Source organism: Saccopteryx leptura, chromosome 6 (genome assembly GCF_036850995.1).
Source record: "Saccopteryx leptura isolate mSacLep1 chromosome 6, mSacLep1_pri_phased_curated, whole genome shotgun sequence".
Lineage (NCBI taxonomy): Eukaryota > Metazoa > Chordata > Mammalia > Chiroptera > Emballonuridae > Saccopteryx > Saccopteryx leptura.
In genome coordinates this window covers 69,843,379-69,856,065 of record NC_089508.1, presented here as the reverse complement: position 1 = coordinate 69,856,065, position 12,687 = coordinate 69,843,379, and the positions used below count along the sequence as shown (strand labels likewise).

General features: G+C 37.8%; 1 protein-coding gene across 2 annotated transcripts in view; it reads right to left on the bottom strand.

Moving 5' to 3' along the window:
- Positions 1 to 12,687, bottom strand: part of ATP8B4 (ATPase phospholipid transporting 8B4 (putative)) — a 268,241-nt gene that overhangs the window by 117,909 nt on the left and 137,645 nt on the right. For both annotated transcript variants that reach the window (XM_066388296.1, XM_066388297.1), the window contains 2 exons: positions 12,089 to 12,177; positions 2,373 to 2,569 (listed from right to left, as the gene is read on the bottom strand). In XM_066388296.1, coding sequence (XP_066244393.1) covers positions 2,373 to 2,569; positions 12,089 to 12,177 — 286 coding nt within the window. The remainder of the gene's footprint in view (positions 1 to 2,372; positions 2,570 to 12,088; positions 12,178 to 12,687) is intronic.

Below are 12,687 nucleotides of genomic sequence, written 5' to 3'. Positions count from 1 at the left end.
CCTAACCAGCTCCATGATCTTGAATGAATCATCTCATTTTTTAAAAAAGTTCAGCAATAACTACTTCCTAAGAGTGTTTGGAAATATAAATGACAAAGTATGTGAAAGCAATTTAGATAATACATAAAATGCTATCTAAAGGGAAAATGATATTATTTGGAGCAGAAAGACACTCAGAAATCAATTATTTTAATCTCCTCATTTTACTGAGCAGCACATATTTGACAGGCAAACTAACACACAGAGAAACCAAGTGCTTCCTTCAAGGTCACACCATTATTAGTGGCAGTGCCAAGACTAGAACCTGGGTTTGGACTATTACAGACAGATCTTCTTTCGGCCACTGCAGAGGACACATTAGAAGGAAAAGGAATGCTAACCTGGGAATGTAACCTAGTTCTTAAAATAAAAACAAACCCTCAAACCAGTAAGTGAAAAATTACAGCGCACTTCAAAGAAAGAGTGTATAGAGAATATGTTTTCTTCATGAGGACATATGCAACTGCACAGGTACTGATGGTAAGCTACTATGAGCATTTATTATTCATTTAGGACATAATAGGAAAGCTATAAAAGCAGACCATAGCTGTTCTGGCAAAGAGTGGGGTTTACTACAGACTTAATATTGGATATAAGCTTGACCGGTCCTCATAATCAAAGATGAGCCAGTAGGATACAGTTTAAACAGAGCCCACTCAGCCCACAGTTAGAGAAGGCTCAAAGCAATTTGTAGTGCAATGGCCACATGCCACAACTTCAAGTCAATTTCCCACAACTTGACATTTCATTTTCCTGACTGCTATCTAAAACAAGGGAGGATTTTGTGCATTAAACTTTCCTTGCTTCATCATAGCTAGACTTTGGAAAGAGAGAAAAAGAAGTTCACAAAAATTAGTGGAGATTTAGAACTGGTGATTTTGTGTATTGTTAAAATACCGGTAATGAAGAAAGACAAACAGCCAACTCTTTCCTTGGCTCCAGCATCTCTGGGACTGTCGGCTAGGGGTTAGTAGGATTGGGATTAAGAATGTCTCAGGTACAGATTCTGGGGCCAATTTATCAAACACACACACTCACACATACATGTACCTGTACACATATATATGTACATATAAAGAGAGGCATGTGTATCTATATATGTGTGTATGTATGTATATATATGTGTGTATGGTGTGTGTGTTTGTGTGTGTGTGTATATATATAATATATATATAGAAAGAGAGAGAGAGAGCGTGCAAAAAAGAGACAGGGAAAGATCATCTTAGCTCTAGTTTGTAGGACCAAACCTAGAAATGGCAGATCAAGTTGTAGTGGAAGTTATGAACCATACTTTTGTTTAACAATGGTTAAGCACCACCAACTATATTTCAACTCCTTCAGGAGTATAATGAGTAATTATATTCATTAATTATAAATGAGTATTTATAATTAAAAATAATAATAGAAAAAATTAATATTCATTAAGTTCTTAAATGTGTCAGGCATTCTCCTAAGAGCATTAACACGTTTATTTACTCCTCAGACAATACTATTATTTTCTCTACTTTTAAAATGAGAAAACTGAGGCATTTATAGGTAAGTTAACTTGCCCAAGGTACAGAACCAGTAAGTGTAGAATAGGATCTGACTCCAGGTGTCTGGAGCCAGACGAGTGGCAAGGAGTAATCATCGCCATAGACTCCTCCCCATTATTCTTTTATTTCTTACCCAATATTAACCCAATTCAAATTGATCAGGTTGCATGAGATTATATTATAGTATAGTCCACATATTCCAAGAAAAAGATTCATGAGAAAACAAATCAAATGAAGAAGAAAATAAAATACATTTATTGTAGTTTGAAAATGTTGAGCCTGACCAGGTGGTGGTGCAGTGGATAGAGCATCGGGCTGGGATGTAGAGGACCCAGGTTTGAGACCCCAAGATGGTCAGCTTGGGTGCAGGCTCATCTGACTTGAGCAAAGCTCACCAGCTAGGACCCAAGGTTGCTGGCTCAAGCAAGGGGTTACTTGGTCTGCTGTAGCCCCACAGTCAAGGCACATATGAGAAAGCAATCAATGGACAACTAAGGTGTCGCAACGAAAAACTAATGATTGATGCTTCTCATCTCTCTCCGTTCCTGTATGTCTGTACCTATCTATCCCTCTCTCTGACTCTCTCTCTGTCTCTGTAAAAAAGAATAAGAAAAAAAGAAAATGTCGAAGTTAAACAGATTAACCAGCTTAGTTGCTTCATTTGTAACAGATGCGGCCAATCATAAGCAGAGCAAGACATTGATCTCACTGTTGTGATTTTAAAACAAACAAAAGTGATTGCACAAAACAAAAGCTTTTGATGAAATGGCCTCACTAAAGTATGAGCGTTCAGCTTACCTCACATATAATGAAATGGGTACAACTGTATTGAGAATAATAATATATGACCAGAATGTTAAGAACCCTGAGAACACAGAGTTCTTTGCTTCTTCATTCCAGAAAAGGAAAGTTCTGAATTGGTCCCCAACTTGGTTCTCCCAGATTGAATTTCCTATTGCAAGAATAATTCCCAAGCATATCAGAAACCCAAAAATCTGAAATGAGAATAAAAGTCTTGTTAAGGTTAACTTGAACTCAAAACTAGTCATATCAGATGATGCAATCTAATTACACTTCTAACTCCAAGAAATTCTCATTTGAAAAGCAAGATATGCAAAGCTCTTCTTACTTATTATTAATCATGTGAGTAAAATATAACATTATTACATAGGAAACTCAGCTAAATATTTTACATATGTTTGCTCAGTTCTTCCATTTACTCTAAGATAAAAACAATCATTTTCACACTTTACTGGTTAGAAACAAAACAAAATAAAATAGAAACACAGAAATATTATATAACTTGTCCATAGTCACAAAGCTAGTAACTTTAACTCCTCAATTTATAATGAGTGCATATGTTTAAGCAAGTTAAGTAAAGATTATATGTCCTGATGTGCTCTGGTCACAAGAGTTCATATTGATTGTCCAGGTGTAATATTAATAGCAGTTCCCCTTTCCAAAATATTCTGGATAATGGTAAGTTATATAATCACCAAGGCACAAAAGCAAAAGGAAAAAAATTTCAATGATAAAAAAACAGTTCTAGACTGGGCAAGTCTTTCAACTACAGATTTAGCCACACAATACTTAAGATCAATAAGAAAGATAAGGATTAATTAAAAGATTTCATGATGTATATACTTTCTTTCTGAAATAAGAAAAAATATAGGAAGCAACCTAAAAATTAGCCGACTTATACATTGAGATTAGTACCAGTATTAACAAAGCAGACATTTTGGAGGGTTAGCAAATAGAAAAACAGCAAATAGAAAAACATCGTGAGCCCAAAATTCTAGCTTTTAACAGGAAGAACAGTCAGTGAGCATGGTAAGACCAGAGCTGAACATGGTGTTTGGGGGAGCGGGGGGAAGGGGGGACTTGGCTCTGTTAAATGTGACACTGTGATAGGAGCTGAGATCTCTCACTGATGAGGGAGGAGTGGGGTAAGATACAAAGAATGCATTTTCTTCTGATTTCCTTTCTCCTCAAAGAAGAGTCAGATATTCTAGGACTGCTTTCTTCTTTTTTCTCTCATAAACAAAATAGGAACATTAAGAAGACTAAGTTTGGCCTAAACAAGCAGTGGTGCAGTGGATAGAGCATCAGACTGGGATGCAGAGGACCCAAGTTCGAGACCCCGAGGTCGCCAGCTTGAGCGCGGGCTCATCTGGTTTGAGCAAAAGCTCACCAGCTTGGACCCAAGGTCGTTGGCTCAAGCAAGGGGTTACTTGGTCTGCTGAAGGCCCGTGGTCAAGGCACATATGAGAAAGCAATCAATGAACAACTAAGGTGTCGCAATGTGTAATGATAATGATTGATGCTTCTCATCTCTCCATTCCTATCTGTCTGTCCCTGTCTATCCCTATCTCTGACTCTCTCTCTGTCTCTGTAAAAACAAAGAACCAAAAAAAAAAAAAAAGAAGACAAAGTTTGGGGAAAGTTGAGTTAAAGTATATTAGTATAATAGAAAACCATGTAGCAAAAAGTAGAGTTGTGAATCCCTCAAATCTTACTAGTTTATATCACACAGTATCCTCTTTCTTTCAATGGCTGTTACTACAAAGTAATTGAATCAAATTACTTTAATATCAGTAAAATTGGTGATATTTGGCATTAAGTGCCTAAACTTAAGGACAGAATTGGCTTTTAATACCCCAATGGCTCATCCAATTTCCTAGTACGAAAAACTGGAACAGTCCCTGCTTCACAACCTAGTAATTTTACTCTGTGGTAAATAGATACACAATACCCATGCAAACCTTAGAAATGAGCTAAGGGTCATTTAAATTAATAATTCTAGGGGTGGGCCATAGACTCTTTCTGGGCATGTCTCCCAGAGCCCAAGGGATCTGCTGCAGGAAGACAGGTGTAGCTGGAGAAAAGTTCAGGTCTGAGGATAATACTGAAAGTAAAACACAGAGCCTAGACAATACTTTGTGCCCAAATAAGAGTCTGTTTCTTTCTTTCCTTATTCAGAGCCCCACTATTACATATCAGTTAAACAAATATATTTGAGCTCAGATTATATTATTGTTTGTGAGTCTGTGATGGGGCAAGTTGAGGAACAGGATTCAAAGTTATCATTCTCATATTTCAAAGTCAATGTCCTGATATCTAACCCTATATAAAAAGGCAAAGCAACATTACATGAAAAATCAGATCCCTAACCTGAGGTAGCATGACATTAGCTGAAAAAAGGGTAGGAAGCAAGGAATACCTGTTTTTAGTAAATATGTGGTAAAGAAAATCATTTCAAAAAAAATAGAGAAGAAAAAAATTCAGAGGAAAGAGATTACCATAGGCTAGGAGGTGTAAAAGCCTTCAGTAAGGATAACTATGACTTAGGCCTCAGAGGATTCATAAGTAGAATTTTATATATAATTTTCAGGGCTGAATGCAAAATGAAAATGTGTGACTCCCTTGTTCAAAATTTATTAAGAATTTTTAAAAAATATTCTACATAGCAACAGCAGGTCAATTACAAATGTGAGGCCTTACACAGTGAGAATCCTGTGTAACTGAACAGGTCACACACTGAGGAAACCAGTCTTGTCCATAAGCTATGTAGAGAGGACATAAGCAAATGTAAGACGATGGAAGAACCAGACTACTTTAAATATTTTATTGCTCAAACATGAATCTTTGGAATATGGAGAGCTTACAAGACCATGAAGCCTTCATAAGTGCTAACCTACCTCTAATAAAAAAAAAAAAAACTCTACTTAGGAGGCGGCAAGATGGCGATGGAGTGGGTGGACATACCAACTTTCACCTCCCAGAACCGAAGTGGATTACAACTTAATTGTAAGAACCATCATCTGGAAAAACCAACTTTGGACTAAACTAAGAGGACTCTTTAACCACAGATCACTGAAGAAGCCACACAGAGACTGCTAGGAAAAGCAAAAACACGGAGAGGGCTGCCCAGCTCCTGGGAGTGAACGGCAGCCCAGAGGGACTCACGTGGTGGAAAGTGAGTTTAGCAGAGAGGGCAGGGTCCTGGGCCCCAGGAACAAAGCCCCAGCCTAAAGCCCCAGAGCCTAGAAGAGGCGTACGGACAGTATTTAGCAGCAAAACAAGCCAGGATACTGTTTGCGAGAAAGAGACAGATTTCTCAGACCCAGGATTCTTCTTAAAACGACCGCATAGAAAACCTCTTTCATAGTCACTCACCCAGGGCTCCAGGGTATGGGGAGAGATGAGAAGATTGGAGTAGCAGGAAGAGAGTATAATCTAGGAGGCACAGGGAGAAACACTTTGAGGGACAGCCACCCTAACCCCTTGGCTTTGTCACTCCCCAAATCTAAAGTGAATATTTTTCCTGGAACCAGCAATACCAGCAAAGGGAAGCAGGTTGCCAGCCAAACAGAAGCTCTCTTACTGCACTGAAAGCAGAGTCGCTTAGAAGCAGGGAACCTTCAGGAATACAGTATCAAGTGCTGAAGTCTCAGCTGCATCACCATCCCCACACCGCTGAGTGCTCACTGGAGGATGGGAGGCAATGGGACGAGAAATCATGTTCCCTTCGGAGAGGGCAAAAGCCAGGGTCAGCAGCGACTAAGGACCAGTTCAAGTGCAGTCCCGCCCGGAGGGAGCAGAAGCTGGGGGCAGCTGCAGTGGCAGAAGGAGTGCACAAAAGAGTTCCGATCCATGGCTGCAGACCAGGTAAGCGAGAGCAGTCCTGTCCTGCAGTCCTGCCCACAAGGCAAGGCAAAAGCTGGGGAACTGGCTGAGATCTGCAGCTGAGCTCAGGAGCGCAGCCGGTCCGCAGGGCTGGGGCTTATGGCCCGGTGCAGAGTGAAGTCCTGCCCGCTGGGGAAGGCCAAAGGTCGAGGCTGGCCAAGGCTTGTAGCCCAGATGCAGGAGAGGAGTCTCACCTGCAGCAGGAGGGTGGACACAGGGGACCAGCCAGGGCTTGCAGCCCAAACATGTGAACACAGTCCTACCTGCTAGGCAGAGCAAAGGCCGGACCAGCCAGGGCTTGCAGCCATGCACACAAACACAGTCCCGCCCTCGGGGAAGGTGTGGAGGCTGGGCCAGCCAAGGTTTGCAGCCCAGGCACATGAACACAGTCCCACCTGTGGCAGTGAGGCGGAAATTGCAGTGAACAATGCAGCAGATAAGCACCAGCAAAACCGAACCCAAATGCTGGAGTGGTGGCAAAGTGGGTGACAGGCCTGCAAACAGACCACACCCATAGGACTTCTGTGACCACACCCTTCTTATACACAGACAAAATAAGAAGGCAGAGAAATGCAACCCAAATGAATCAAGAGAAATTCCCAGAAAAAGACTTGAATGAGTCAGAAATAACCAAATTACCAGATGCCAAGTTTAAAATAATGATTGTTAGGATGCTCAAAGATCTTGGACAACAATGGATGCGCATAATGAGCACCTAAATAAAGAGATAGCAGGTATAAAAAAAGGACATTGAAATAATAATAAAGAACCAGTCAGAAATGACAAAAACAATATCAGAAATAAAGACCACAATGGAAGGAATAAAAGCAGGATGAATGAAGCTGAGGATCGAATCAGCAAGTTAGAGGACAATATAAACAAAAGCACAGAAGCAGAGCAGTAAAAAGAAAAGAGGCTCAAAAAGTCTGAGGAAACTCTAAGAGAGCTCTGTGACAACATGAAGAGAAATAACATCCACATCATAGGGGTTTCTGAAGGAGAAGAGAAAGAACAAGGGATAGAGAATCTGATTGAAGAAATCATAGCTGAAAACTTTCTTAAATTGATGAAGGAGAAAGTGATATAAGTTCAAAAAGCACAGAGAGTTCCATGAAGGATGAACCTAAAGAGGCCAACACAAAAACACATCATAATTAAAATACAAAAATTAAGAGATTAAAAGAAGAGAACTACAAGCTGTAAGAGAAAAGCAGTTTATTATCTACAGAGGAGCCCCCATAAGGATGACATCTGACTTCTCAACAGAAACAGTAGAGGCCAGAAGGGAATGACAAGAAATAGTCAAAGTAATGTAAAACAAGAGCCTACAACCAACACTTTTCTATCCAGCAAGGCTATCATTTAAAATTGAAAGAGAAATAAAAAGCTTCCCAGACCAAAAAAAAAAAAAAACCCTCAAGGAATTCATTACAACCAAATTACAACCAAACCAATGCTACAAGAAATGTTAAGGGGCCTGTTGTAAACAGAACAAGGGGGGGGGGTGAATCTAGTAAAATAGGAATGTAGATTAAAAGAATAAAATGGCAATAAACAACTGCACATCAATAATAGCCTTAAATGTAAATGCATTAAATTCTCCAATCAAAAGACATAGGGTAGCTGTGTGGATAAAAAAATAAGACCCATACATATGCTGTCTCAAGAGACACACCTCAAAACAAAAGATACACATAGACTGAAAGTAAAGGAATGAAAAAAATATTTCATGCAAATGGAAATGAAAAAAAACCTGGAGTAGCAATACTTATATCTGACAAAATAGACTTTAAAACAAAGGCTATAGTAAGGGATAAAGAAGGTCACTACATAATGATAAAGAGAGCAATCCAACAGAAAGAGTTAACCATTATAAATATCTATGCACATAATATAGGAGCACCTAAATATATAAAGCAGATTTTGATGGACATAAAGGGCAAGATCAACAGCAATACTATAATAGTAGGGGATTTTAATACCCCACTAACAACAATGGATAGATCCTCAAGAAAGAAAATTAACAAAGAAACAGCAGACTTAAAGGACACACTAGATCAACTGGATTTAATAGATATCTTCAGAACCTTTCACCCTAAAAAGAATATACTTCTTTTCAAATGCTCATGGTACATTCTCTAGGACAGACCGCTTGCTAGAGCACAAAACGAGTCTCAACAAATTTAAAAAGATTGAAATCATATCAAGCATCTTCTTGGATCACAATGGCATGAAACTAGAAATCAACTACAATAGAAAAACAGAAAAACACTCGAACACTTGGAAACTAAATAGCATGTTATTGAATAATGAATGGGTTAACACTGAGATCAAGAAAGAGATAAAAAATTTCCTTGAAACAAATGAAAATGAACATACAACAACTCAAAATTTATGGGACATAGCAAAAGCAGTCCTGAGAGGGAAGTTCATAGCACTACAGCATACCTTAAGAAGATAGAAAAAGCTGATATGAACAATTTAACCTTGCATCTAAAAGAACTAGATAAAGAACAGCAAGTAAGACCCAGAGGAAGCAGAAGGAAGGAAATAATAAAAACAGAGTGGAAATAAATTACATAAAAGCTAAAAAACAATACAGAGAATCAATGAAACCAAGAGCTGGTTCTTTGAAAAGGTAAACAAAATTGTAGAACCTTTAACTAGAATCACCAAAAAAAAGAGAGAGAGAAAGAGGACTCAAATAAATAAAATTGGAAATGAGAGTGGAGAAGTTACAACTGACACAGCAGAAATACAAAGAATTTTAAGAAAATATTATGAAGAACTGTATGCCATAAAATTAGACAACTTAGGCAAAATGGACAAATTCCTAGAAACATATAATCTTTCAAAAATCAATATAGAAGACTCAGAAAACCTAAACAGACCAATTTCATAAAATGAGATTGAAACAGTTATCAAAAAACTCCCAACAAACAAAAGCCCTGGGCCTGATGGCTTAACCGGCGAATTTTACCAAATATTCAAAGAAGAACTAACTCCTATCCTTCTCAAGCTATTTCAAAACATTCAAGAGGAAGGAAGACTTCCAAACTCCTTTTATGAGGCAAGCATAATACTGATTCCAAAATCAGGCAAAGACACTACAAAGAAAGAAAACTATAGACCAATATCCCTGATAAACTTAGATGCTAAAATTCTCAACAAAATATTAGCAAACCAGATCCAGCAATACATGAAAAGAAATCATACATCATGATCAGGTGGGATTTATTCTAGGGAGACAAGGCTGGTACAATATTTGCAAATCAATGTGATTCAACACATAAACAAAAGAAAGGATAAAAATCACATGATAATATCAATACATGCAGAAAAAGCATTTGATAAAATCCAGCACCCATTTATGATCAAAACTCTCAGCAAAGTGGGGATATAGGGATCATACCTCAACATGATAAAGGCCATCAATGACAAACCCAAAGCCAATATCTTAATCAATGGGCAAAAATGAAAAGAAATCCCCTTAAGATCAGAAAGAAGGCAGGGGTACACCCTTTCACCACTTTCATTCAGCATAGTTCTGGAAGTCCTAGCCACAGCAATCAAAAAGAAGAAGGGATAAAAGGCATCCAAATTGGAAAAGAAGTAAAACTATCATTATTAGCTGATGATATGATACTGTCCATTGAAAACCCTAAAGTCTCAGTCAAAAAACTAGTGGACCTGACAAATGAATTCAGTAAGGTGGCAGAATATAAAATCAATATTCAGAAATCAGTGGCATTTTTATAAACCAACAATGAACTGTCTGAAAGAAAAATTAAGAAAACAATCCCCTTCATTATTGCAACAAAAAAATAAAATACCTAGGAGTAAATTTAACCAAAGAGGTTAAAGACCTGTACTCAGAAAATTATAAAACACTGTTAAAGGAAATCAAGGAAGATACAAACAAATGAAAGCATATACAGTGTTCATGGATAGAAAGAATAAACATTAAATTCTATATTACCCAAATCAATCTATAAATTCAAAGCAGCTCCTATTAAATTACTAATTACATACTTCAAAGATATAGAACAAATATTCCAAAAATTTATATGGGACCAAAAAAGAACACCAATAGCCTCAGCAATCCTGAAAAAGAAGAATAAAGTGGGGGTTATCACACTTCCTGATATCAAGCTATACTACAAAGCCATCATACTCAAAACAGCTTGGTACTGGCATATAAACTGGCATACAGATCAATGGAACAGAACAGAGAACCCCAAAATAAACTCACACCTATATGGACAATTGATATTTGACAAAGGAGGTAGAGCATACAATAGTGTAAACACAGTCTCTTTAACAAATGGTGTTGGGAAAATTGGACAGGTACTTGCAAAAAAATGAAACTGGATCACCAACTTACACCATTCACAAAAGTAAACTCAAAATGGATTAAAGACTTAAATGTAAGTTGTGAAACCATAATTATCTTGGAAGAAAACATAGGCAGTAAACTCTTCAATATCTCTCATAGCAATATTTTTGTTGATTAATCTCCATGGGCAAGTGAAATAAAGGACAGGATGAACAAATGGGGCTATATGAAACTGAAAAACGTTTGCAAAGCAAAAGACACCATTAATAAAATAAAAAGACAACCTGCACAATGGGAGAGTATATTCGCCAATATGTCTAATAAAGGATTAATAACCAAAATTTATAAAGAACTTGTAAAACTCAACACCAGGAAGATAAACAATTCAATCAAAAAATGGGCAAAAGAAATGAATAGACAATACTCCAAAGAGGACATACAGATGGCTAATAGGCAGATGAAAAAATGTTCAACATCACTAATTATTAGAGAAATGCAAATTAAAACCACAATGAAATACCACATCACACCTGTCAGAATGGCGTTTATTAACAAAACAGCACATAATAAGTGCTGGAGAGGGTGTGGAGAAAAGGGAACCCTCCTACACTGCTGGGGGAATGCAGACTGGTGCAGCCACTGCGAAAAACGGTACGGCAATTCCTCAAAAATTAAAAATGGAACTGCCCTTTGACCCAGCTATCCCACTTTTAGGAATATATCCTATGAATACCAAATCACTGATTCAAAAGAAGAAATGTAACCCATGTTTATTGCAGCATTGTTTACAATAGCCAAGATCTGGAAACAGCCCAAGTGTCCATTAGTGGACAAGTGGATTAAAAAGCTGTGGTATATATACACAATGGAATATGATGTGGCCTTGAGGAAGAAAGAAATCTTACCTTTTGCGACAACATGTATGGTCCTGGAGACTATTATGCTAAGTGAAATAAGCCAGGCAGAGAAAGACAAATACCATATGACCTCACTCATTTGAGGAATCCAATGAACAATGTGAGCTGAGTAACAGAACAGAGGCAGAGGCAAGATCAAAGGGACCAGAGGGAAAGTAGAAGAGAAGATGGGATCAGAGAAGGGAAAGAGATTAATGAAATTATATATAATGACACAGCATTATAGAGAACAGGACAGCAAATCCTGGAGGGAAGGGGGAAGGCATTGGGGGGAAGGAAAATAGGGGGGGCCGAGAAGGAATAAGGGGGTGGGAGGAGATATATTCAGTGGGACACTTGAATCTATGTAAACACAAATTAAAATCATAATAAAAGAAAAAAAAAGAAAAAAAAGAAACTCTACTTACTGATATTTGAGAAATCATAAGCTAGAAGTAGAGGTCTATATGTAAAATTCCCAAATACAAACTACAGAAGAAGAATATAGACTTCTGAAAGGATTTCCAGCAAAATATAAGAACTATATTAAGATAACAATGACTAGTGATATTGCCTAACTTTTTATGGTAACTTACCCACAGTACTAGAGTATTCATCAATCTATCAATGCTTGTCCTTTTAAACTTTGTCTTACCACTGTTCTGCATTAGTTTAGTGTCAGGACCTGCAAAAAAAAATTAATATCAACTTTGAAATGATTAAATCATAATCATGATGATGGTGGTGATGGTGATGGGGATGGGGATGGGGAGGAGAAGAAGAGAAGAAATTTCTACTCATATCAAATGTTTTTGAAAAGAAGAGAATATATTTTTCAAAATAACTTTTTTACTAAGAGCATTAAGAGCAAGCAAGGGGCATTATTAAGTAACATGTGATATTCCATAGTGGTTTAACAACAACTCTGGAAACTGCAAGAGAGTTGGTCTCCTTAGAATAGAATAAATCCAGACAGAAATTTTAAGCGAAAGGTTGAAGAAATGCTATTATTTCAAAATCTCTATACAAATATGCTTGTAGTCTTAAGAAGTTAAAAATTAAGTCAGTCGGCCCTGGCCGGTTGGCTCAGTGGTAGAGCGTCGGCCTGGCGTGCAGGAGTCCCAGGTTCAATTCCCGGCCAGGGCACACAGGGGAAGCGCCCATCTGCTTCTCCACCCCTCCCCCTCTCCTTCCT